Below are 27594 nucleotides of genomic sequence, written 5' to 3'. Positions count from 1 at the left end.
GGAATGAATTCCACAGACTCACCATTCTTTGGGTGAAGAAATGTCTCCTCATCTCCATTCTAAATGGTCTACCCCGAATCATCAGATTGTGACCCCTGGTTCTGGACACACCCACAATCAGGAACTTCTACCTTGTCTCGTCATGAGATTGAGAAATATCAACCATGATGGACTAATTCTGCTCCTATATCTTATGGTCTTACAGAGTGCAGGCCCCCACTGCTGTCTCAGTCAGCCATCAATGTGTGGTGTGGAAACGTGAAGAGCAGGGAAAATGGAAAGGGATTTTATGAGGATAAAGGAAACACAATCATATATACTACTCATTACGAACAAAACCTTCCTTAAACTCCTGTAAACTGAATTTAATCTTCCCTGAATGCTATTCCCATGAACAGAAACACTGTCCCTTTAAATTCCAGCAAAAGAAAAAGACCTTTCCTGACTTGTAAAGGATTAGAAGTTGTAAGTAATGACAGGATTCAAGTGATATTTATAAATGGCCCATGTTCCCCTTTCACTAATTCTGATTCTACTACTCTCTTACAATTAGGCCACATAGAGAAAAATTCAACAGCTAAATCTGAACAATTTATCACTGTCACAACAAGTTATGGATCACCCTGGACTGACATCACAGTGCTGTACTGAGGGAGTGCTGTCCAACTGGCTGCATTGTTTTTGCATGAAATATTAAATCAATCTGCCCTCTCAGGTGGACTAGAAAGATCCCATGGCTCTATTTGATAGAAAGACAGGGGAGTTCTCCATGATATCCTAGCCAACATTTGTCCCCTCAATCAACATTACTGAAGCATTTTCCAGTTATGATCGCATTGCTCTCTGGGGAATCTAGCTGTGCACAAATTGGTAGCTGTACTTTCACACTGCAACAGTGACAGCTTCTAAAATAATTCATGCTGTGGGATATTCTGAAACTATGAGCAGCAGGTTGCAAACAAAAGATGCCACCCTGGACCTGTCAGTCGATGTCCAGCATTGGATGAGGTGTGGGACCAGTGCATCATGATGGTCTCCAGCTCAGAGCTGAACATGCAAGTGATGGTACTGGTGGCAGCAGCAAAGGAGCACAATGCCAGGACCTCTGCTGACAATGTCAGACAGAAGTGAATGGAGGAGCAGAGAGGGTGAGAGAGAAAGATGAACTTTTGAAGCTGTTTCAGCTTTAGTAATATCAATTTATTCAGTATCCTACCATTTAGACATTAATTTATTCTGGAATCCAAGATGGCACCGGAACATTGTGACATTATCCACTTCTCACTCCAAGTGACAATATATTCAATAAATCTACTGAGAAAATGGAAAATAAATCCATTGATTGGGAATCCTCTGCATATGCAAATTGTTTCTTGCACCTCTTCAATACTGACCTTCTTTGGTGTAGTGAATGATTGATTTTTTTTTGAAAATGGCTTTTTCAACCTGACATTTCAAACACATGATTCGGTTGGAATGTGTAGCTAATTTTTGTGTGTCCAAAAGACCAATAATGTTTGTGGTCACTGGGTTATCAACAAATCCTGCAAATGATATGGAGTCAAATGCGAACATTTTAAAGAACACTGCTGTATTCTTATTACTAAAATTGAAGATGTTGGGACAATCCAAAAATTTTCATTCGAAGAATCAAAATCCACAGTGATATTGCACGGAAAAGTTATCCATGAATTTGGATAGAGTTATCGCAGAGCACAGATATAATTTCGGTCCGTGGACCATAATTTATAAGGACTCCAATACCACTTCGTTACGAAAGGGTAACAAGCGTTTTTGAAGGCATCCTGATTTCAAAGGAAAATCAAAAGAGGATCAAAGTGAAATGAATCTGCCGGTCACCCAGCCACTCCTCGCTTTAAATAGCGGTTCAGATCTGGTCCATTCTATTCTAACAACCCTCCCGCCCCCCCCCCCCCCCCCCTCACAATCCCCACCTTCCGTGTGTGTTTTTTTTAATAGCTGGTATTTAAAGTGACCCATTTATGGGAAATACACAGGAAGGGATGCTATCCCCGTACGGTTGCGATACATACAAGACTTCCGGATCAACATTAAATTGTGGAGAAATGTGCTGATTTCTGTCCAGTCCAATTTCTCCTTAGCAACTAGCAGCAAAAAGAATCTTTTGGAGGATGGAACAGCGCGGCTAAAGTCCATTGTGTCTCTGCACAGATCGCCCTGCAGCATTCTCTGGAAAACTGTTGCTTGTTTTTTTTATTGTGTTTTACTTTCAGCTACAATTGGTAAGTGTCCAAACCCTGAGACCTTTGTACGACACCAGATTTGCAATTGAACAAATGTAAATTTTGTGTTTTGTAACTAACAGTCTGGTTACTTTCATTTATAAAACAAATGTTATTAATCTTGACCGAAACAGTGGGGATGTCCATCTGGGAACAGTTGTCAATATGCTCAGTTTTAAAAAAAAGGCTTAAAAAAAATCACTCGGATGTGATATCTCAAACTGTATTTGCAGGGAGGGGGTACACCGGACGGTGTTTGAGATATCAGAGCTGGAGGGAAGGAGGAGACGGAAGGGTCTGACCGGTATTGAGCTCCGGAAGGTGGACGCGATGGAACTGAGAGAGCAGGTACTCCTCAGTCTGTGAGGAGAGATGCTGAAGGCAGTACACATGCTGCTCCATTCGGTACAAACCTCAAAAATGATGAATTTTCGGAAGACCAAATTTGCAAGGTAACATGATTTTGGAGTTAATTGTTGCTAAGGAATGACAATGCCTGAGTGTTCAATGCTCATTTAAATGGTGATCCGTTTTGCAGCTCTCTTTGTTTGTAAAACGTACTGCTTTGAAAATATTGCAAATGAGAAGGTATATGTGTAACCATATCGTTTGTAAAGGTAGAACCTGACCTCAACACTTCTAATAGAAAGAAAGCAGCTTCTTCCTGAAGCACCTCCCAGAGCATCCCCAAGTGTTTCCCTTTCCCGTACGTGAAACTGAAGTGGTCACTGTTGTAAGCTTGGGAACCAGACAGCTAGTGTCTGTAGAGCAAACTTTTACAGGCAGCTGTGTGACCATCAGCCTGTATGATGCTCATGGAGGGATAAATATGGACGGGAACAACTCTTGTTCCAAATAGTGGCACAGGATTATTGGTGCCAAAAGTGTAATGCTGGAAAAACACAACAGGGGTCAGGCAGCATCCGAGGAACATGAGAATCGACACTTTGGGCACAAGCCCCTCGTCAGGAATCTTGTAGAGAGAGGAGGAGAATTTATTCAAGGTGGGCATCCTTGGGAAAGGCTTCACAGTCAGATTGAAATCAACTCGGAAAAAGTGAGGACTGCAGATGGTGGAGATCAGATGTGGTGCTGGAAAAGCGCAGCAGGTCAGGCAGCATCCGAGGAGCAGGAGAATCGACACTCTGGGCATAAGCCCCTCATCAGGAATGTTTGAGATTATTGGTAACAATTTGGTAAAGAGAGCAAATGGAGCCTCAATTTAAGAAAGATAGCAAGGCTAACAGTGTAGCACTCATTTAGATTCCCTACAGTGTGGAAACAGGTCCTTCGGCCCAACAAGTCCACACCGACCCTCCGAAGAGTAACCCACCCAAGCCCATTTCCCTCTGACTAATGCACCTAACACTATGGGCAATCTAGAATGGCCAATTCACCTGACCTGCACACCTTTGGACTGTTGGAGGAAACCAGAGCACCTGGAGGAAACCCACGCAGACACAGGGAGGATGTACAAACTCCACACAGACAGTTGCCCAAGGCCGGAATCAAACCTGGGTCCCTGGTACTGTGAGGCAACAGTGCTAACCACTGAGCCACTGGTATGGTACTGGAGTAGCAGCTGATATTGTGCTCAAGTCCCTGGTCTTTTACGGAGTTGAAATCCACAACCTAATAACACTGAAGATAAGCGTGGTTTCTAATGAGCCAGTGTTGATGGATAGATAGAATAATTATGTGGCATAACAAAGAATTTTAGAACCCAGGTTCAATTCCAGCCTTGGGCGACTGTGTGGAGTTTGCACATTCTCCCTGTGTCTGCGTGGGTTTCCTCCGGGTGCTCTGGTTTCCTCCTACAGTCCAAAGGTGTGCAGGTTAGGTGAATTGGCCATTCTAAATTGCCCATAGTGTGAGGTGCATTAGTCAGAGGGAAATGGGTCTGGGTGGGTTACTCTTTGGAGGGTCGGTGTACACTTGTTGGGCCGGGGGGCATATTTCCACACTGTAGGGAATCTAAAAAAAATCTAAATTTTCCATTTCCAGCACCAACAGGGACTGAAAGTAGTATATTCACCATGAAGATTCATTCTCATGCCTGCCTGATTTCCCATCTATTTAAAATAATGTCTGAGAAACCTGGCTTTGCAAAATGGGCATATTACTTTTGCCAACCACCGAGCAATCTGTACATTAACCCAACCTTGCACACCAGAATACAAAACTTAAAATTACCCCTGTTTTCCTTCCTCTGAAAGACATCAGTAAGCCAGATGGGATTTTAAAACCATCTATGTTAGTTTCATGGTCACTGTTACTACGACAAGCTTTCCACTCTAGATTTTTATTTTAAAAGATTAATTGAACTTAAATTTCTTCAGCTGATGTGATGGGATTTGAACCTATGACCCTCAGCCAGTGGAGTATTAGTCCAGGGACACTTCCGTTATGCTATTATCTTCCCATGTAAATGAGCCCTGAAATGAAATGAATGTAATTTTATATTCATCCTTCCATGGGTTCCAATTTTGGTGTGCTTTTTCATCTCTAAATATCATGTGTCATTCATGAAACTTATTAAGTTACTTTTCAATTCAATTATGACAACACATAAAGTGCCTTAAATCTCTCTGTTTAAGTACATTATATATAGCATCGTAGCCTGATTCCATTCACAATGCAGGTTGCTTTTATATTTACAGAACAAGTAAGTATTTTCTGATACATTCTGAATGAACCCAAGAGATTTTGCTCTGTTTCCAGCAGCTTGGAAAGGTACTACACTGTGACCCTTCCCAGTCGAGTCTTTATGGTAGCTGCCCCAAGCTTCATTGCTTTCCCCAACATAAAGTCTTGGATGTAGGTTTGCTCGCTGAGCTGGAAGGTTCATTTTCAGACATTTCGTCACCATAATAGGTAACATCTTCAGTGAGCCTCCGAATGAAGCACTGGTGGTGTAGCCCGCTTCACATTTATATTTTCGAGTTTTCTAGGGTTGGTGATGTCATTTCCTGTGGGGACATAATTTCCAAAACATATAAATAGAAAGCGGGCTATGCCACCAGAGCTTCATCCGGAAGCTCCCTGAAGATGTTACCTAGTGTGGTGACGAAATGTCTGAAAATGAACCTTCCAGCTCAGCGAGCAAACCTACATCCAGAACCTCAGCCTAAGTTACAAATCTTCTCGAAACTTGCTATGAAGTCTTAGACTTTAAAATATACCAGACTGTAATATTTGGCTATGAACAGCTCCTTGCAATGGGAGACCATTGATTTGATGAATATCCAACAACAGTTGATATTTATCTTTGTGTGTGACCCTCAGAACAGGGTGTCAGACACAAAGTGCTGTGTTATGGAGCTGTTCTGGTACAGTTACAACACTAGCATCCTACTGACAATGTAGAAAATTGCCCAGCTATGTCCTGTACACAAAACGCAAGAAATATTGAACCCAGCTAATTCATGCCCCTTTGGTCTACTCTTGATCATCAGTGAAGTGATAGAAGGGGTCAGCAGTGCTATGAAGCAGCACCTGCTCAGCAATAACCTGCTCACTGACTCTCGGTTTGGAGTCCACAGAGGCCACCCAGATCCTGACCTCATTTTGGCCTTAATTCAAAGATGGAAAAAGAGCTTAATACCAGAGGTCAGGTGAGATTGACAGCCCTTGACTTAAAGGCTGCATTTGCCGAGAGTGACATCAAGGAGCCTGAACAAAACTTGACTCAAGGAGCATCAGGGAGCAAACTCTCTGCAGGTTAGAGTCGTACCTGGCACATGGACAGATGGCTGTGCATGTTGGAGGTCAGTCATCTCAGCTCCACTACATCTCTGCAAGAGTTCCTCAGGTTAACGTCCGAGGCCCAACTATCTTCAACCCTCCCTCCATCATAAGGTCAGAAGTGGAGATGTTCACCGATGATTGCACAATGTTCAGCACCAATCACAACTCCTCAGATACTGAAGCAATCTGTGCCAATGCAGCAAGACCTGGACAACATTCAAGCTTGGTTTGGTAAATAGCAAGTAATAATCACGTCACACTAGTGCCAGGCAGTAATCATATGGAAAAGAGAGAATGTAATCATCTACTCTTGATATTCAATAACATAATTTTAATCACTTTAACTCCCAGTATCAAAGCCTGGGGGTTACCATTGACCAGAAACTGAATTGGCCCAGCAATGCTTAACTGTGGCTACAAGAGTAGATCAAAGACTAGGAATCCTACAGCGAGTAACTCACCTCCTGACTCCCCAAACCCCTCTATAAGGCACAATCAGGGGCGTGCTGGAATGCTCTCCCCTTGTCTGGATGATACAGCTCCATAGCACTCAGAAAACTTGGTGCCATCCAGAACAAAGCAGCCTGCTTGACTGGCACTACATCCACAAAACCTCACTGTCTCCAACACTGATATTCAGTAGCAACAGTGTGTAACTTCTACAAGATGCACTGTATTAACTCACCTGTGCTCCTTCCTCAGTAGCTTCCAAAGCCATATCCTCTACTATCTAGGACATGTACAGTCTTTGAACAAATAAATAGAATAAGATTTACACATGGCACAGTATTACGTTCTTGGTTTTACAAAACAGTATGTTAAATCCTTGGAGTTGTGCAATGGGAGATCTAGTAATATTGAAATGTTTTGCATTAGTCTGTGGCCATTGCACAACAGATAATAAGTTTGCCTTTGTCATACTTTGTTACAAAGCCAAAACAATCTTTTAAAAAAAACACAAGAAAACTACTCACTGACCTTGAGCCTGAAAGTTACAGTATATTACAACTGCTTAGTTTAGGCATAGCTGCAATTGCCTAGATTTACCATCAGCCACAGTTAGTTTAGCATTTCAACATCACAACCATCAAGTGTCAGAGGTACCAGATGCAGTATTTCTCTGATCATTTCTTATAGCTGGCATTTATCATGCATTCAAGTTGTCAGAAGAAAAGTATAATCCCATAAATATCTTCAACTTCAATTATGTAACATCTACTTTGTAGGTGAGCTGGATTGTGGTGTACGATACAGGCCGCAAACATATCTCTGATCTGAAGAGCATAGAGGGAGAAAGATGAGAGGCTGAATATGAGAGTGGTGGAATAGTTAGGTTGAAAGTGACGAAAACATGACTTAGGGTTTCAACTGAAACAATAACAATGAAGGGCAAAGTTGTGCATGTGGAACGATGTGGTCTTTGCAGTGGTGATGAAATGAGGATCAAGAGTTCAGGTCTAAGTTGAAAGTAAGATGCTGAAGTTCGTAAATTGATTTAGTCTGACACTATGGCCATAAATGGGAATTATGACGATGGATTCCTTAGCAGGGACTGAAGACAGTGTTTGATTGGAAGAAATTAGGGCTTCTTCATGACTGGATGTTGACCAAGCAGTCAGACAACAAGGGGGCAGAGGCAGTTCCTGTATTATGCATGGAGAGGTAAAGCTGGGTGTCACCAACATTAACATGGACCCTGGTTACATGTCTTCAAATGGTATCTGCAAGGGGCTGCCTATGTAGTCAAGAAAGAATTGATTGATTGTCACGTGTACGAAAGTACAATGAAAAGCTTTGCTTACAGACAGATTGTAGTAAGCAAGGAAGTACAGATTCAAAGTTGTAAGAAAGACCTAGACAGAGGCATTCAGGTTACATTGCACAAGGCATGCACTAGGTGACAACGACATTAGCAAGATCAGCATTATTTGAGGTGAGAGAGTCCATTCATCAGTTGGAAGAAACTGTTTCTGAACCTGCTAGTGCATGTGTTTAAGCTTCTGTAACTTCTGCCTGATGGAAGAGGTTGTAGGGGAGCTTTACCAGGTTGTGATGGGTTTTTGGCTCGGTTGGCAGCATTTCTGTGGCAATGAGCCTTGTAAATAGAGTCCATGGATGGAAGGTTGGCTTCCATGATGGTCTGGGCTGTGCACACAATCTTCTGTAGTTTTTTTATGGTCCTGGGCACAACAGTTGCTATACCAAGCCATTATGCACCTGAACAGTACGCTTCCAGTGGTGTATCTATAGAAGTTGGTGAGGGTCGTTATGGACATGCTGAATTTCCTACGACTCCAGAGAAAGAAGAGGCATTGTTGTGCCTTCTTGATTGTCGCATCTACTTGGGAAGTCCAAAATAGGTTGTCAGTCTTCATCACTTTGAGGGCGGCACGGTGGTACAGTGGTTAGCACTGCTGCCTCACAGCGCCAGGGACCTGGGTTCAATTCCCACCTCAGTCGACTGACTGTGTGGAGTTTGCACGTTCTCCCCGTGTCTGCGTGGGTTTCCTCCGGGTGCTCCGGTTTCCTCCCACAGTCCAAAGATGTGCGGGTCAGGTGAATTGGCCATGCTAAATTGTCCGTAGTGTTAGGTAAGGGGTATATGTAGGGGTATGGGTGGTTTGCGCTTCAGCGGGTCGGTGTGGACTTGTTGGGCCGAAGGGCCTGTTTCCACACTGCAAGTAATCTAATCTAATCACTCCGGGGAACTTGATGCTCTCCACCATCTCAACCTCAGCTCTGGTGGGGTCGGCATGGGAAGCAGTTAAGGAGATAACCATGGAAATAAGAGACTGGAATGCTGTGGACATGGTCTTGTTGGTAAGAGTGGAATCAAACAAGGGCAACATCACTGAGCTGGATCATCGAGGATAGACGTTGGTGTGGTCAACCTCATCAACAGTTGCTTATGTATTGAGAAAGGTCAGGAGTCGTAGTGCAGCACAGGCACAGCTATTTGTGCTGTCAAATGGTAGCATTTTTGCTTTTGAGGCTGAATTTCTGAACTGAAGTGCAAAATCAAAAGCTGAGGTGCAGTGTAGTGCTGCACTGTCAAATATGTGTCTGTGGATGAGATGTTAAACTGAGGCCCTGTTTGCCTTTATAGGTGGATATATTCGATCCTATGGTACTTTTTCAAAAAGACTGAGGGAGTTATCTCTGAGTCCTGACCAATATTTATCTCTTAATTGACATCAGATTTTCTGTTTAATGTCTCCTTACTGTTTGTGGGAGCGTGCACATCAATTAGCTGTCATATTTCTTACATTATTACAGTAGCCACACTTCAGAAACATTTCCTTGGCTGTAAAATTATTTGAAACAAGTGGTGGGCCTGAAAGGTGCCTTATGAATGCAAGTCCCCTTTGTTGATTTGTGACTTTGAGTAATTTTAGCAAAGGACAGGACACTTGGTTTGGAGAGATTCGAATAATCCTGCAGGAGAGATATGCACTACAACAACACATTCCAGGACTTTGAGAGGAAAGGGAGGTTGCAATGGGAGTAGTAATTTTCAAGTAGACAATTGTGGAGGTGGGTTTATTGAAATGATGACAACAGTTTTGAGTGGACGAGGATAAAACATTCAGGGAGGGAACAACTTACAGAGTCAGCGAGCATGGGGATCGGGTTGGGTGGTTGGTCATTCAGTGGAAATTGGGTCAAGGGAGCAGGTAGTGGATTGTGTGACCAAGCTAACTCCAAAGATGGGAAGAGAGACTAAAAACGTTGGAGGATGATGCACTGTAAGGAACACCCTTAAGTGTTGCGTGGCTTGTTGGGAAAGGGAAAGTGGGAATGCAGGAAAGGTTACTGAATAGAACCAAGAGTTTCCACAAGCTTAGCTCATTTTTTTGCTGGAGAGGACGGGGAAGGGGGTCTCAGAAGATGGTAGGTAATAGCGAAAAGAAGCTGGAGATTGGTTTTGCTCTTCAGGATGTTTCTGAAGTATCATAGAATCATATTGTACAGAAGAGGCATTTTGGCTCATCAGGTCTGTGCTTGATCGAGTACATCAAGCAGTCAAAATATATCACAACCTATACTAATAGATTTAGTGAGCAGACAGGAACTACAAATGACAACTTGTTGTATATTAAGGGGCATTTTTTGATAAAATCTTCCTGTTGTGCAGGCTGTTGTCTCCCTAGCTGGTTGAGTAATGTTGTGATCCAGAGCTGTTTGTCATTGTGCCTCTGTTTGTATGACATGAATAGTGCTTGCTTCGTTGTTGACTGGTTCAAACCCTGACAGGAAAAGTCAGATAAATTGTTATGAAATGTTTACATATAGCAGATGTCTCAGCCATCAGTTTATGGTGCCAAGGATGGAGAAGCAGTGGGTTCCCCTGGGGCTGTATTTCACTTTGGTCTGTAATTTGTGTGAAAGGTCAGTCTGTGTTTAAAACAGGAAAACCTTTCTGGTTATCCTTATACCAACCTTTTCTGCTGATGTTAGTGACTAGATTAAAATGGACCATCTCGGGTAGAAACAGAGACAGGACCTGTACCAAATAATGACTGCTGGTTTCCATGATTTGGCAAATGTTACTGATTTAGTAATCCAGAACATGGGCCAATAACGAGAGAACACACAACTGGTTTGGAAAGAGAGTCATACCAGTCTTGAAACGTTAACTCTGTTTCTCTCTCCACAGAGGCTGCCAGACCTGCTGAGTTTCTCCAGCGTTTTCTGTTTTTTAATAGATTCAAATTCTAACTTCTGACACTTTGAGAATTTTACTTGACTTTAAAGAGTTTGGAAATAAAAATCTGACATCAGTTACAATAGAATAAAGTGGCCATTAAATTGTGCAATTGCAACTAAGGACCCAACATTTTCAACAATGTCCAGTGATGTGCAACATGACTCCGACCCATAATCACCCACCCAATTAAATGCCCGCTGCACCACCTAACTTGACATTGGGCACAAAATTCCACCTTGTGTTGCTGAAACATTAGGTCAGGAGCAAAGAGTTCCAACATTGCCTTTTACTCAACCTCAAATCCAGAGCAGTCAATTTTAATTCAGAGTCAGTTGAGATATATTCGATTAAGGTCATCCATCTATTAGTCAGAGGTAAGCAATCCTGTAGCATGTAACTCACCTTCTGACTTCCCAAAGCATATTCGCCATCCATAAGGCACAGGTCAGGAGTGTGGTGGAACATTCCCCATTTGCCTGAATGGGTGCAGCTCCAACAATACTCAAGAAGCTTGACATCATCCAGGACAAAGCAACCCATATGATTGGCACCACATCCACAATCATTCACTCCCTTCATCATCAACAATCAGTAGCAGCAGTATATACTATTTACAAGATAAACTGCAGAAATTCACCAAGTCTCCTTAGACAGCACCTTCCAAACCCACAACCACTTCCATCTGCTGCACAACAAGGGCAGCAGATACATGGAAATACCACCATGTGCCAATTCCCCTCCAAGCCTCTCACTGTCCCTGACTTGGAAATATCATTCCTTCAGTATCACTGGGTCAAAATCCTGAAAACTCTGTCCCTAAAGACAATGTGGAGGTACCTACAGCACCTGGACAGCAACGGTTCAAAAGGCATGTCGCCACCTCACTCTCCAGGTCCATTAGTGGTGGGTAATAAATGCTGACCTGTAATACCCACATCATGTGAGTGAATTAATTTAAGAAATCTCTTCTCAATTGTTTTTTGGAATTATTTTGCATTTTAATATGAATTATAAACTCATGGTGTACTTTAATTCCCTGGAATTCTATGTCCCTGGAGTGTTTTTTTACCATGTCAGCATTGACAAGACTTTACTTTGAACCACTCTCAAACAGGGAGATCATATCAAATTTAACCCAGACCACCTCAGCGCAAATAAAGCTTGATTAAACTGATGGATCACAGAGCCAGGTTATATCATTTCTCCAGCATACTGTTCTATCAACACAAGACAACAGGAAGTCTGCCAAAAGTCGTTCAGCTAATCCTCTTAAATGAAGCTGTCAAAAGAGCTGTGGGATTTAAATAAAAAGAACATGTTCATGGGATACAGGCATCGCTGGCTAGGCCAGCAATTATTGCCCATCCCTAGCTGCCTGAAGAAGATGGTGGTGAGCTGCCTTCTTGAACCACTGTCGTCTTTGTGTTGTGGGAACACCCACAGTGCTGCTGGGAAGGGAGTTTTGATATTTTAACGCAGCAACACTGAAAGAACAGCAACATATTTCAAAGTCAGCATGGCGAGTGGCTTGGAGGGGAACTTGGTGGTATTCCCATGTATCTGCTGCCCTTGTCCTTCTAGATGGATAGATGTTGAGGGTTTGGAAGATGCAATTGGAAGAGCCTTGGTGAGTTACTACAATGCATTTTATAGATGGTACACACTACTGCCAGTGTGTATCAGTGATGAAGGGAGTAAATGTTGAAGGTATTGAATGGAGTGCCTATCAAGTGGCTGCATTGTACAGAATGGTGTCAAATTTCTTGAGTGGATTTGTAGGAGCTGCTCCCATACTCCTGATTTGTGGCTTGTAGCTGGTGGACAGGCTTTGGGGAGTCAAGATGCGACTCTTTGCAGGATTGCTAGCCGCTGACCTATACATGGATGACATTAATTAAACATATCTCAAATGACTGTGAATTATGATTGACTGCTCTGGATTTGTGAATGAGTCATAGGCAATGTTGGAATTCAATCGTCCTGACTTGTTCAGCAACACTTGGAAGAATCTTGTACCCTTCCGTGTGGCAAGTTAGGTGGCTTTTCTTAGTGCTGAGTGGGGACCTGATTGAACTGCAAAAAATTATAAGGAGCACAGGTAAGGTAGATAGGAAGAACCTTTCCTCTCAACAAAGGGACTAATAACCAGGAAACATTGTTTTAACAGTTATGGGGATGAGAGGGGTTTTGAGAAAAATCTTTTCACCAAGTTGATCAGAGTTTCTACAACTCAGTGCCTGAAGAAAGTTAGAGATGGAAACCCTCACAACATTGCAGAAGGATTTCGATGAGCATTTGAAATATCAAAGCACACAAGGCTGGAGAAAGGGATTGAGTAGATAATCAGTGTAGAGACGATGCTGCAAACCTATGACTCTATGACTAATCTCAACCATTTTCTTTTGTGTTGGGTATGGCTCCAGTCATTGGATTTTCCCCCGATTCCCATTGATTCCAGTTTGCTAGATCTCCTTGATGTTATATTTGACTAAATGCTCCCTCAATGTCAAGGGCAGTGACTGTCACCTCTCCTCTGGAATTTAGCTCTTTTGTCTATTTGGGATCAAGGCTGCAATGGCTTCAATAGCCAAGTGGTCGTGCTAGAACCCAAACTGAGTGTGCATGAGCAGATTATTTCATTTCAAGTGCTGCTTGATAGCATAGTTGAAGACCCCTTCCATCACTTTACTGATGTCAACAGTAGACTGATGGAGTGATGATTGTGAGTAAAGTAGTAATTGGCTGGGTTGGAATTATCCATTGAGCACAGGACATACCTGGACAGTTTTCCACATTGCTGTGTAGATGTCAGTGTTCAGTTGTGTTGGAATAGCTTAGCTAGGGGCATGGCTAGTTCTGGAGTGAATGGGAACAAAGCTGGAATCCAAGAATGGAAATTATTTGCGTACATGTGTAAAAATGGTTGAACTTCCTGCATTCAGTTAAGCGTATTAAGATAAAAAATGAAGTTATTTGCTCACGCTCCCTGCATTACACTTTCTGGTGTAAATATAATGTTAAAAGATACATGCATTGATTGAGGAGAATGTGAGGACTGCAGATGCTAAAGATCAGAGTCGAGAGTGTGGTGCTGGAAAAGCACAGCACATCAGGCAGCATCTGAGGAGCAGGAGAATCGACGTTTCATTAGGAATGAGGCTTGTAGGCTGGGGGCTGAGAGATAAATGTGAGGGGGGTGGGGCTGGAGCCTTCTATACTCTTTATCTGAGCTGCTTGTTAAATCTTTTCCCGTAGTGCATGGGCATTGTCCTTGTTATATCTTTTTAATATTCTACAAGAGTCGTTTCTAGAAATTAGCAGTAATTATAATTCATGGGTTTCAGACTATTTTGAGACAAGACGTTTCAAGCATTTACCTACAAGCTGTTGGAGGATCCAAAGCAATTAAATCAGCTGATTTAGCTGACTGAGAATTTTTTATCATATAAAATACATGATATTCTTGTTCTGTGAGGGAATGCTCTGCAGCTATCAATCCCACAAGAGGTTCCCTGAGTTAGACATCGGCTGTTCTACAATGTTCTTCATGCATCTATTTCAATGCCCTCTTTAGCAGCCTCTCCACCTTGCACCCTTTGTAAATTTTTGTTCTTTTGAAAGTCTGTTGCCCATATCCTAATTTGTATTTAAGTCCCTTTCACTCCGTCTCAGGGTTCTTTGGCCAGTATTAACTGCCTGCCCAGCTGTGCTTTGCCATTAAGCTTCTCAACCAGATTCAAATCCTTCCATAACCTTGCTCCTCCTGCTTTCTGGAACCTTCTCTAACTCTACAACCCTCCAAGTTCGCTGAATTGCTTTAAGTCAGGCCTGTGGTCATTTTCTATGCTTTGTTTTTAACTAACCAGTTCAGAGATGTTATGACTTGAACCTGGGCCTCCTGCTTCAGTGGTAGGGACATTACCACTGCATCATAAGACCCCTTTTTGTATTCATCATTGCTGGCTGTGCTAACTTAACTCTCCTTAACTCTGACCATATTTTTATTTTGCTCCTGTTTTAAAACATATCTCAGTTGATCTAATATCTACGTATGCCCCTCAGTATTTTGTTTGTTAATGGCCCTGCGAAGCTGCTTGGGCCATTGTACTACATGAAAGCTGCCATATTATTATCCTTTTGGCTAGCTTGGTCTTGACATTCTGAGCTCTAATATTTAAGGGTCGAACCCCACATCATTGATGAAAGCAACCCATGAGTTTGCTGTCTCTAAATACTAACTCAAGAAGTCCTCCGTCATGCAGAATCTCGAGTGTAACCATTTATCAGTGTGATCATTCTGGCCTTTCATTTGTAAAATTCTTCACAATAATTTTAATTATTAACTCATTCTTCTTTGAATGCTGCCAAGATCATCCCCCTTTTCTACCTGTCATGGTCCTGAGATTATTTTCAGGTGATGAAAGTCATTGACTGAGTAAGCAGGAAGTGCCAATACAATATGACAGACAAAAAAAAACTTGCTTGTATCAAAACGTATCACCACAAGGAACGATTCATTTTTAATTCATGGGAAACCATTGTGATCTCCATTAGTGAGGAGGTTGAAGTGATCCATTTGGTAAACTGACTTCCAGTTACCACAGCACCTACCTGAGGACAGCTATTGGATATCAGTCATTTCTGTCTGACTTGGAGATGCAGCTTTTGATAAGCATTACCATAATTTCAAAGCAAACGCCTCCTTGCTGAACATCCCCCAGCCCTGGGACTTTCATACCAGCCCAACCGCATACCGTTGTATTTCCAGCCTAAGTGGCAGGTTGAACATTTAGCTCACCAATAGCCAGGAAAGAAAGCAGGTTTTCCTACCAGTGCCTGAATTGCTCTTTACTGCCAGATGTGCTGCAGTTTCTGGATGCGTAGGTGAAAATCACTCAGCCTTCCAATTACACCATTTTGTTTATATTATAGCGCAAACAGCAAGTCACGACAGCTGCAGTCTGAGGATTTCGGTTTCCTCTTATCACAGCACATATCACATAGCAACACAGAAAAAGGAGCAGGAGTCAGCCATTTGGCCCTTCGAGCCTATTCTGCCATTCAAAATGATCATTCAACTCAGTACCTTTTTTCTGCTTTCACCCCCAATCCATTGATCCCTTCAGCTCGAAGAACTACATCTAACTCCTTCAATTAAATTATCTGTTACTCTTCTGAACGCCAGCAGATTATAGCTAAGCCTACCTAACCTTTTCCTCTTAAGAAAAATGTCATTCCAGGTGTTAGTGAGGTAAACCTTCACTGAATGGCCTCCAACACATTTATATTAAGTCGTACGAAATATGAACAAGAATAGGCCATTCTGGCCCACAGGCCTGCTGCACCATTCAGTATGATCATGGCTGATCTGACATTCCTCATATCTGCTTGCCTGCTCCTTCCCCATGGTCCTGATTCCTCGACTGAATCATGCCAGCAGAATGTTGGGTTTACCTGAATATTGATACTCAGCTTAATCTCGGGATACTTACCACAAAATATATGTGCCATGGTACCCTTGGCACTTTGGAGAGTATTTAATTGATTATTTCTTTAGCATTGGTGTGAAGAAAGTAACCCAAAGCACTTCAGAAATGAGATCCCCAAAACTATGATATCCTTATCTCATGTTTGGTTTTATTGGAGACCCATTGGTAGAGGTTAATTGGTCAATAACTGTCGTATTGGGGTTGATTAATATCTGCTTGGGAAGCAAATCTGAACTGATAAATCCTACATGTGGTTCCAGACCTGCAGTAATGTTATTTATTCTTGACTGATATGATCCAGCAAACCATGCAGTTATATTCAGGAAAGCAGCTGACCCCAACTTCTACAAGGGCAGTTTGGGATGGGAAAGAAATGTTTGCCTTGCCAATGACATGCTACAGCCCATGAATGAAATTTTAAAAATGTGCTTTCTGGAGGGGTACCGGATGAATCTTGGTCTATTTTTCATTAGCAATCCCTATATTTGGTTTTGAGAGTTCAAGCAACACATTACAATAATGTGACAGTATGACATTATAGGGAGCAGTGTACTCTCGCTGTTTGTGTTGGCCTGAACTGATGAAGTGATTTGCTGTGCTGAGCAGTGCAGTGAAAGCCGTGTATTGAAATTGGCAGCACAGCGTGTAATTGCACTCCAAGAAAGAAACGGCAAGATTTTAGTTTAAATGTTCCTGCAACCTTTATTTTGCAGTAGTGCAGGGCAAGGAATGGGTACTGGTGACACAGGTCATTCATGATGTATTACCTCCCACCTGTTAATTAGCATCAAGCAACTAAATTATTACAGGCTGGGGCAAATGCTAACAAAGAGCAGGTCAATTGCTGTCATAGTATGTCTTATTGTGCACTGCTATATCCATTTTTGGACCGGTTTGAAGTTATCTATCTTCTGAACTACTACCTAGTGACACTTAAGTGAATATCACCTGCATTGAAACTACTATTGTGTATCATGTGTACCATATTCCTGATCTACTTTGCCAGCGACCAGGTCCCGCTCTCTGCTAGTCGAAGTAAGTTGGAATATTATCTACTTCGTCTTTGTTTTGTGTTAAAAATCAGAAGAGGATTTGACCGGGCAGAGCTCTGGGGAAAAAACGCTGTTGTAAGTGAAGCCCCATCACTGAGGTCAAATGGGCCTTCACATTCCTGGATTCTCTCGATAGCTCCACCTGCTTTTGGGACTCACAAGGACTATGTTCACTCCCCTTTTAAAATCGGGCAATGTGACAATTGTACAACTTCAGGTTCAATTACGAAAGCAACAAATAAACCTCTTTTAACTAATAGATACTTACAACAGTCTGCAAAAGAAAAATGTAAAAAAAATGAGCTGCTCGGACCCTCCTATATTACTTCCATCTATGTAACTACATTTATCCACTGATACCTGATAGAGATGATTTAAGGTGCAATTTACCTTGATACAGGCCAAAACAGAAAGAAGCTGTAATTCCTTGAATAGATAAGTTGGCTACTGGTGTAATACCAGAATGTTAGTGGACTGACATTGTGCTTTCTTGGGGGTTGAACTTTTGGCATTTATCTTTTGGGACAATTATTATTAAACTCAAAACAAAATTTATAAATGTTTATTATCAACAAAGTATACTAAACAAGTCAAACTGATTTCACCTTCTGTCCTTCCTTGATTCCAACTGCTCTTTGTGGAAGTCCTGGCAAAAGCAGCTTACCCTTCCTTTTACCAGAAAGAGAAACCATGTTTACATTGTGCTGGAACCCATTAGAAAGGCTTTAATTGCCTTTTACCCTCTAGCAGGCAAGATAAATAATGGCTGCTACTAATTGGAGCAGCAGAGTACCTTAATCCATTCATACTGCGCTAATACTATTTTAACAATGACTTGTAATGGGAATAATTTTCTGTTTGTGATGTATTATCTAACTCAGTGCCCATAGTTGATCAGGATTAGATATACTGTGTATTTTATTGGAGCAGAAATCTAATTGATGAGTTGGAAAGTTCACCCAGACAAGAGAGCAATAGCTGTACTGTAAAAATTGTGAAGTTATTCCCCATCCTGGAAACAAAAACCTTCTCTGGATTTACGTTCACTGGCATTGCACTTCAGTACAAAAGGGCTTCGGAAGGGAAGCATTCTGCTCTCTTGCATACTGAGAAAATACTGCTGATGCCAAGCACAAAATACTTGGCAATTGGCACAATTTGTTACAAAGCATCCGATCTCCAACTCCTGATTGTGTAAGAAGCAGCATCAACTGAACCCCAGTGGTCTGTGCCGATGTTGGTATCACCACCATGAGGTGTCTGTGGTGATGAGTCTGCATTCTTCTGTCCTTATGCTTTCTGCTGACTATGGGTGTGGGTTTTGGGTGGGTTGTACTGCACTCTTGAGTCTGCTCTATTGAGTCTGCTGTATCTCTGTCTTTATATTATCTAACAGTAACTTGTCTGAATCCCATTAAGTGTTACCTTTATTAACATTGCAATTTACAGAATACTGACAACTGCCCTCTCTGTCTCGTACAATTCTTCTGATGCTCAATAACATATGACTGTTGAAGTTGTATCATTATCATGTACATATTCATTCCCATTAAAACACAATGAGGAGAGGCCTGTTATGGGGTGGTAGTGTCCTACCTCTGAGCCACGATGCTGGGTTCAAGTCCCTCCTGCTCCTGAAGTGTGTAATAACATCTGAACAGGTTGACTAGAACATATCTGCCAAACCCTGGGGCTGCTATTTGATTCCGCACACCCTCCATACAGGAGGTGAGTATTACATGGTGGGCAACAGATTACTCATCCACCTGAAAGATAAGTCCATTCTCAGCTCATTGACTGTATAAAGGGCAGCATTACGTTGAGGAGCAGCGTTAACAAAGTGAGAGTGGGACATTTGTCCCCTCAGGGGCAGGGAGACCCTCTCTATCCCTCTGACAAGACAGCTGCCAGCTAATTTGATTGGCCAATGCCAGCAACAACACCAGAAAATAATAGTGGCCACTACTGGAACTACAAGGAAACCCTGAGAGCTTATTGATTCTGGACTGTGAAGTAAATTCAAGGTTTTGGGCTGGTGAGGGATTGGGCCCTGGTTGGGATGGACATGAGGTTGGGGTAAAGAGAAGGAAGGAGGCACAAAGGGTGGTATCCCATCTTACATCTGTCACATCAATTAACAGCATGACAGTACAACCTTGGGCCATTTTTAAACTAATACATCTAATGGGATCAAGTGCATCATTGATTTTATACCTGGTTTCCTCAACACTATTATGCCACAGCAAAATGGAGAAATGTAAAACTCAGTATTCTACCCAGCCCTGTGGAATTCCCACCGAGGGAATTAAATGCCTCCCCGTCCCTCCCCAGACTGACTGCAGTGGGTGATCTGGGTGTGATAGACAACATGCACCCCAACGTGGCCCGGGCCTGTGACACTGTCTAGCTTGCACACTGCACACTGCATAGAGATGTATCTACAGGCCTACAGTAGGGCAAGCTGCAGGAAGACAAGACATTTGGTGAGAGAGAGAGAGAGAGAGAGAGAGAGTCCATAGATCTTATGAACCATTACAGTCATACAAAACTGCCTGTGGTTCCTGGTTTGGATTCTGAAAGCAGGGGCATCTCTGTATACTTGAGTAAAATCAAAGGGGTAGCTTTCTAACTTGCTCCTTGGGTGTGTAAATCTGGGTTGTCAATTAGCTGGTAGAAACTACCAGATTTTCATTTTTATTAAAGTCATAAAGACTATTTCTAATGGTCAGCCAATTCAATGCAACAGCAGCAGACCTGGGCAACAATACAGTACTTTATCTTACATCAGGGTTCATGAATTTCACACCTTATAATGGAAGGACTCAGGCATTTACACCACATTAAAATAAGGCTAAACACTGTGGTTGCTGGAGATCTGAATTTAAAACAGAAAATGTTGGAGAAACTCAGCAGGTCTGGCAGCATCTGTGGAGAGAGAAATAGAGTTACTGTTTTGAGTTTGATATGACTATTGTTCAACTCCGAAAACACAGTCATACTGGACTTGAAATGTAGACTCCATGTCTCTCCCTCTGTCTCTATATCTCTGTCTCTCTCTCTCCCCAGATGCTGCCAGACCTGCTGAGTTGCTCTAGCAATTTCTATTTTTATTTATACGATATTCTTTTATATAATTCATTCCATAAGCTTACTTAGAAACTAGGTGTAAGTGGGGATAACTCCTGAATGGTATCCTATGGTGTTTTCATTGGAGCTGCTGTAAAGGAGTGAAGGTTTTCACACTATGTCTGGTTGAGCTGTTAGAACATCCAGCAAATGCAATTATAGGTTTTGCCCTTTCAAACTTGGCTTATGTCTGGAAGGAATACCTTAAGCTGTATTACATCAGAGTAAAGTGCTAATGGTTGGTCATTAGTACGTTCCCCATTTTAACTACAGATTTTTATCAAGCGTTGTAATTCGTAACACCAAAAAATATCATTAAATGTCAGCAGCTTTGAGAACAGAGAAATGTTGATTGTGCATGACCTCAGAACATAGCTGAAAATAGCTTCTGATCTATATATATATGATGCAGTTAATATAATTTCATGTTAGCCTGCGGAAGCTATATTTAAATACTGCTAAAAATATTTCAATTCAATATTTCCTTTCACTGTCAGATATCCTAAAAGGAAAAATGGATCAGACTAATTTTCTTAAAGGCCCTGTTCACATGTCCTACCTCATTATAAGTGAGGAAGATTCATATCTGAAGCAGATTGGAAATTGTTTAGGTTTACAAAAGCAGAAATTGCTGGACAGAACTCAGCAGATCTGGCAGTGTCCGTGGAGAGAAATCAGAGTTAATGTTTCAGGTTCAGTGACTGACTCTTCTTCAGAACTTAAAGACTTAGGCTTAATGGATCAAGCCATTTCTTCATGTGCTTGATTTCTGAATATAGAACAGGCAAGAACCCACATAATCAGAGCTCCTAGTTTGGTGGCAAGGTTATGCTATACTAATGTCCCTGACTAGTACTCTAGAACCTAAGGTTCATGTTATAGGGACATGGGTTTGAATCCAACCATGGTAGACAGTGACATTTAAATTTAAATATTTTTTTAAAACACTGGAATACAAGCTAGCTACTGTTGATTTCATTAAAAACTCCTCTGGTTAACTAATTTTCTTTAGGGAAGGAAATCCACGATCCTTACCCAGTCTGACCTACTTGTGACACCATATCCACAGTAATGTGGTTGACTCTTAACTGCCCCCTGTGCAATTAGAGAGAGGCCATAAATGCTGGTCTAGCCAGTGATGCCCACATCCAATGAATGAAAAATATTCAGGCCTCACTGATTGCATTCTGTGGTTTCAAGGTAATAGCAGCATTCTGAGGAATTTTCAATAATTCTTGCCCTTTCTAATCCCTACAACTTCCAACATGAACTCATAAAGCTACCTACCCAACTTCTTGGAATGACAATATTTTTTGTCTGATTGAGTCAGCACATCTCAGTCCTTTCACATTTGTGTCCCGCAGCACAAAACACAAAGTCCTAATCATCCTCACGGCTGCTGACACTTGCTTATACCTCTGCTTTAGAATGATGGAAATATGTCACAAATTTGCTGAAAGGCTCAATTAATAAAAATTGGAACACAAAATGTCAATGCTAATCATTTCCCCAGCTGCATTATGTAAAACATAACACTAACTTGCATTCAGATAGGGACGCTAGTCTAAGTATTAGGGCCAGAATGTTCAGGAGAGATGTGAGGAAGCACTTGTACACACAAAGAATTTGGAACTCTCCTCCATAAATGTCAGTTGTAGTGAGATCTGTTGTTAATTTTAAATCTGAAACATATACATTTTTGTTAAGCAAGTGTACAATGGGATCTGGTCCAAAGGCTGGTACATGGATCAGCTATGATCTCATTGAATGGCTCAAGGGACTGAATGACTTACTCCTTTTCCTATTGTTCGTAATGCTGCTTTGCTCTTCTTCTTAGGTAGCCCCTCAAGAGCAAGGATAACATTTTCCTATTCTGGAGTTGTGGCTCCTGAGGTGCTGGGTCACATCTGCAGATGGTGCGATGTGAGGGAAGGATGTGTGTCCGAAGAGCCCGGAGTGTGGAATGCTCAGGTCTTCACATTCCTGCTGCTCTTTGCGCTCAGTCTCTGCCTGGGCCTATTGATTGACACCTTCTCCTGTTCGGATAGCCTTGGCTAAGAACTTCCCATGAGTCAGTGGGCACATTGTATATTTCAGGGAGAATTTGACAACCTCCTCGAGGTGTTTTCTCTGCCCTCCTGGTAACCACTTGCCATGATGGAGCCCTCAGAGAGGAGAGTTTGGACATTACATGCAAGATGATGTGTCCTGTCCAATGCAGCTGATTGACCATAACCAGTGCTCAGTGCTGGGGGCATTGGCCTGAGAGAGGCCACTGACGTTGGAGAGTCAATCCTGCCAAAATGTGTAGGATTTAGAGGAGGCATCGCTGCTGATATTTCTCTCAGGATTTGATTCGATTTATTTTGTCACATGTGCCTAAGCAGAAGTTTTGTTTGCTTGCAGTACAAACAGATCATAAGATTCAAGGCTACAGAAATCATAGGGTGTTTAGACAGAGCAAGGCAAATGGCTGCACAAAAGCAAGATCAACATTAGATTTGAAATTAGAGAGGTCCATTCACTAGACTAATAATAGCAGGAAATAAGCTGTTTTCGAACCTATTGGTACGTGTGTTTAAGCTCCTGATGGAAGAGTTTGGAAGAGAGTATAACTGGGATAGGAGGGCTCTTTGATGATGTTGACAACCTTTCTGCAGCAGTGAGAAGTTTAGATAGAGTCCATGGATGGGAGGTTGGCTTGTGTGATGGTCTTGGTTGTGTTCACAACTTTCTGTAGTTTCATAGCAGTTGCCATGCCAGTCCATTCCACGCCTGGGTAGAATGCTTTCTGTGTTGCGTCTGTAAAGGTTGGTGAGGGTCCTTATGGACATGCTGAATTTCCTAAGACTCGTGAGAAAGAAGAGACGTTGTTGTGCCTTCTTGACTGTCACATTTACTTAGGAGGACCAGGACAGCTTGTTGGTGATTGTCATTCCAAGGAACTCGAAGCTCTCGACTATTTCTGCCTCAGCTTCATTGATGTAGATGGGGATGAGTCCTCCTCCTTTCTTTCTGAAGTTGATGATCAGTTCTTTAGTTTTGCTGACATTCAGGGTGAGATTTTTATCTTTGCACCATGACACCAAGCATTCTATCTCCTTCCTGTATTCTGTCTTGTCATCATTTGATATCTGGCCTACAATGATGGTGCCGTCAGTGAACTTGTGAATAGTGTTCTGCCAAAATTTGGCCACACAGTCGTGAGTGTCCAGGGAATACACTAGGGAGCTGAGTTCACAGCCTTGTGGAATGCCAGTGTTGAGGATTATCATGGAGGAGGTGCTGTTGTCTATCTCGTATATTGTCCACATCTGACATGAATAGAAGGGCAGGTGACACTGCTGCCTTGCAGAATGTGAGCTTGATGCTAGGTTTGACATTCTTATCATCAAACATTCTGTAATATGTATGGTCAAAGGCTGCACTGACACACTGGAGTTGAAGTCAGGTTTGATCAAGGTATGAGAATTGATCTATATTGTGGTTCACCGTGGGTCTAGTCAGGCGATAGTGTTGTTGAGTGGGAGCAAGCTGGTAGAGGATGTTTGTCTCCCCGTCTTTCACCTAAGGCTCAATCTCTCATTTGTATCTGTGGATGGCTTGACAATGATTTGGTGCTCAACCTCTGAGTATGGAGACATTCTGTACACAGCATGTACACAAAGGTGGTCAAACATCCTGAGGCGGTTCCCAGGAGTGGTCATTAAACAAAATTTGACATCCAGTCACAGGAAGGAAACATTTGGATGGAGGCAAAAGTTTGACCAAAGATATGGTTTTTAGGGAGACTCTTAAACAAGGAGACTACGAAGAGGTTGAGGGGGGAGTTCCAGAGCACAGTCCAAAGGAGGGAAATGATTTTAGCATTCAAAATTCAGGTACACCATCACTTATGTAAATAGAGGATTCAATGCAGTTTGAATTCAATTGTAGATTTAACTGGAATTTTTTGTTGTATTTCAGATCCAGACAAAGGCACGCCGCACAAAAGGGGGCTTGTGGGAAAAAAAGAACACCTTGGATTGGTTGCTATAGCAACAATAACAGCAATTCAGAATTTGCAGCACTAGAATAAAAACTTGAAATGAAACTGAGGCATGGCCTTTCCAGTGGTTGCTCAGCAACAATAGAGCAGATTGAGAGGCTAGTGAGTAACTGCGGTACAGCCTTTGTGCGAAACAGATAGACAAACAGCTATGTGATTAGAATGTAGATTGGCAGAAGGATAGCAGCCTGAAATTGTGGTGTCGATTCACTTAACTGCTGGCTGGGGCTATGATCTGACTCCAACTGGCTTCCATAAGAGGCACTGGGATCATTTAACCACAGCATATTTTTAACGTGTTAGGGGGAAGATGCAATAATTATATTAATTTTCTTTACAGCCTTGCTCCATTTACCTCATCGTTCGCCTCGCCTCCACCACCCACAGGGTCCCTTGCCTGTTCTTTCGCGATTCATTAGTTTTGGCTGTCTTCCATTTTTTTTTCTAGTTGTTGTGTTCATTATTCCTGACGGTTCTGCAAATCCTCTCTAAAAGCAGTGGGAGCAGACAGCATTGTCCTGTGCCTATCCTCTGGCAGCCCACAGCCTCCTCATCCAGCTCCCACCGAAACACAAGAGTGGACGGGATTTTCTTCTGTGTGCAGGGATCAGTGCTCTGTGCTTTGGAATTTCCTCAGTATACCTTGGAAAGTCTCGTGTCACATGTTCCTTAAAACCTGTTGGGCCGTTTTTAATGGGTCTCTGCTACTGAGCTTGTAGGTGTTGGGAAGTGGGAAACCACAAAATTAATAAATTGATCTTCTTTTGTCAAAGAAGCTTTGGCAACTTGCTTCCCTGTATCTTGTTGATACTACAATCATGGTGGGCCAGCTTTGGACGAGATTAATGTTTCAGATTGGAGATGGGGTACCAATCATGGGGACTGCTTTGCTTTCGATAGCTTTGATCTTTTCAAGTGTTTTTAAGCAAATGGACAGCATTCCATCAGACCACAAGCTTGTGCCTTGGAGATTGTGGACAGGCATTGGAGAAAATAAGGACATGAACTACTTGCTACAGAATTCCCAGCCTTCTGACCTGCTCATGTAACAATCATGTGGCTGATTCAGTGACATTTCTGGTCAGTGGGTGATGCCCGAGTTGTCAGTGGTCCAACACCGCTAATACCATTAATTGTGGGGTTCAGTTAGACTTTCTCTTGTTGAGTTCAACTGTGAAGTTCCTATTTGGGAAAAAAAAGAGACCTCTTTGCAGTTGTTTTGTTTGACCTCACAGCCTCATGTTGTAATAGCCACCCCGTGTAGAAGCAATCCCACCCACTGCACTGGTATTGACACCATTTGATTTTCCTGCTCCTCGGATGCTGCCTGACCTGCAGTGCTTTTCCAGCACCACTCTAATCTTGACTCTGATCTCCAGCATCTGCAGTCCTCACTTTCGCCTAGTAGATTTCAATTTTACTGCGAATCTTGAAGAAGTTCTCCTCCTCTCTCCACAGGGATTTCAGTGAGTCTCTCTCTCTCTCACTGCAACCCCCAGGTCATTGACTAATTTCTCCTCCCCCCAGTTCCAACCTGCCAGCTCTACACCATCCTCATGACCTGTCCTATCTGCCAATCTTCCTTCTCACCTATCCACTCCACCCTCCTCTCCGACCTATCACCTTCATCCCCACCTCTATCCACCTAGTGCACTCTTAGCTACCTTCTCCCCAGCCCCGCCATTTATCTCTTCACCCTGGAGGCTCCCTGCCTCATTCCTGGTGAAGAGCTTTTACTCAAAATGTCGATTTTCCTGCTCCTCGGATGCTGCCTGACCTACTGTGCTTATCCAACACCACTTTAATCTTGACCATGAACAAGTGACCGTAGCATGGTCACGTCAAACTGAGTTGCAAACTTGTAATGTTTATCATCATCTACCAAAATCCAGGTTCTTAAAAGAAAATCTAATTCACCATTGTTATTGTACACAACAGCACTGCTGCTTTTGTACAAAACGTGCTTTTCTCTGTTTAATCACTGCGGTCTTTTCTTAATAGTCCCTCGTTGCTTTTGTCTGAACATATTCGGAGCCACCTACTTTGTCATGAACACCTTTCCTGTTAAAATTGAGGGTAATTATCAAAAGTATAAGCTTTGCAGAAGTCTCTGAAATAATCTTTGGGGATCAAAATGCAGGGAGGCAGTGACGTAGGCTCATGGACTTTTTATTGAGCAGTAGGACTTTTCTGGGACATTTGATTTCCACATTTGACTCTTTTTGAAGTCATTCCGAACTTAACGTGGGATGACAGACACACTAGCCATTATTAATTTGGTTTCAAACAAGGTAGATTTTCCTAAATGAAGCCATTGGGTTATTTGGCAGAAATCTCAGAGTTTTAGTTGGTGGGGATGGCCTGAGAACCACTAAAGTAGCCATTTTATTGAGATGCCTAACAGACAAAGGTTGGCCTCATGCTCCATGTAATGTTGTCTGAAGTTTATTGTTCTTTCCAACCAGAATTATACAAGGAAACACAGAGGGGACGGAATGAAAGGTCTTTTTTTTTTGTTACTGCATTTTCTTAATTCTACAGCTGTGAGCTCTCCTGTCAGATAATGGATTAATGGCCTTATTCCTATTCCTTACCATCCAAATGTAACTGACAAGGGAATACCCAGTCAACCAGCATTTCTCCAGCAACACTCAAGATATTCAACACCATCTAGGACAAACGGGTCCACTTAGTTTGCACTCCACCCACCAGCTTAAACATCCAATTGATCCCCACCATTTCATCAGAGTGTACCACATACCGGATGCTTTGTAGCAATGTGCCAAAAGTATTTTGTACCACCTCTCGAACCTGCAATTTCCCACCATCTAGAAAAGCGTGGAGTGTATGGGATAGCCATCATCCTAGCTCCCTAAATCTCAAACCATCCTGAGCTGGAGACATGTTGTCATTCCATCATCGTGCCCATGTCAAGGTCCTGAAGACTCTGCCTAACAGCTGTGTGGGCATAGTGGCATCAGAAGAAAACCCAGCACCACCCCCTCTGGGAATAGGCAGTGAATGCCAACATTGTCACTAATGCCCATATGCTAACATTGAATTTTTTAAAAAGTTGATTTAATGTAACTCTGGTTCATTATGCTCTGATGCCTTGACTAAAACTTCAAATTCATGTTTGCTCATGCCTGCTAATAGTTAG

General features: G+C 42.3%; 1 protein-coding gene across 1 annotated transcript in view; it reads left to right on the top strand.

Moving 5' to 3' along the window:
• The first annotated feature begins 2636 nt into the window (after nt 1–2636).
• mmd2a (monocyte to macrophage differentiation-associated 2a) overlaps nt 2637–27594 on the top strand; it is a 109180-nt gene continuing 84222 nt past the window's right edge. Inside the window, exon 1 of the mRNA XM_060840337.1 lies at nt 2637–2716. Within this exon, the coding sequence (XP_060696320.1) occupies nt 2637–2716 (80 nt within the window). The remainder of the gene's footprint in view (nt 2717–27594) is intronic.

This window comes from Hemiscyllium ocellatum, chromosome 20 (genome assembly GCF_020745735.1).
Source record: "Hemiscyllium ocellatum isolate sHemOce1 chromosome 20, sHemOce1.pat.X.cur, whole genome shotgun sequence".
Taxonomy (NCBI): domain Eukaryota; kingdom Metazoa; phylum Chordata; class Chondrichthyes; order Orectolobiformes; family Hemiscylliidae; genus Hemiscyllium; species Hemiscyllium ocellatum.
Note: the sequence above shows the minus strand (reverse complement) of the source record. Positions and strands in the feature narration are given on the sequence as shown.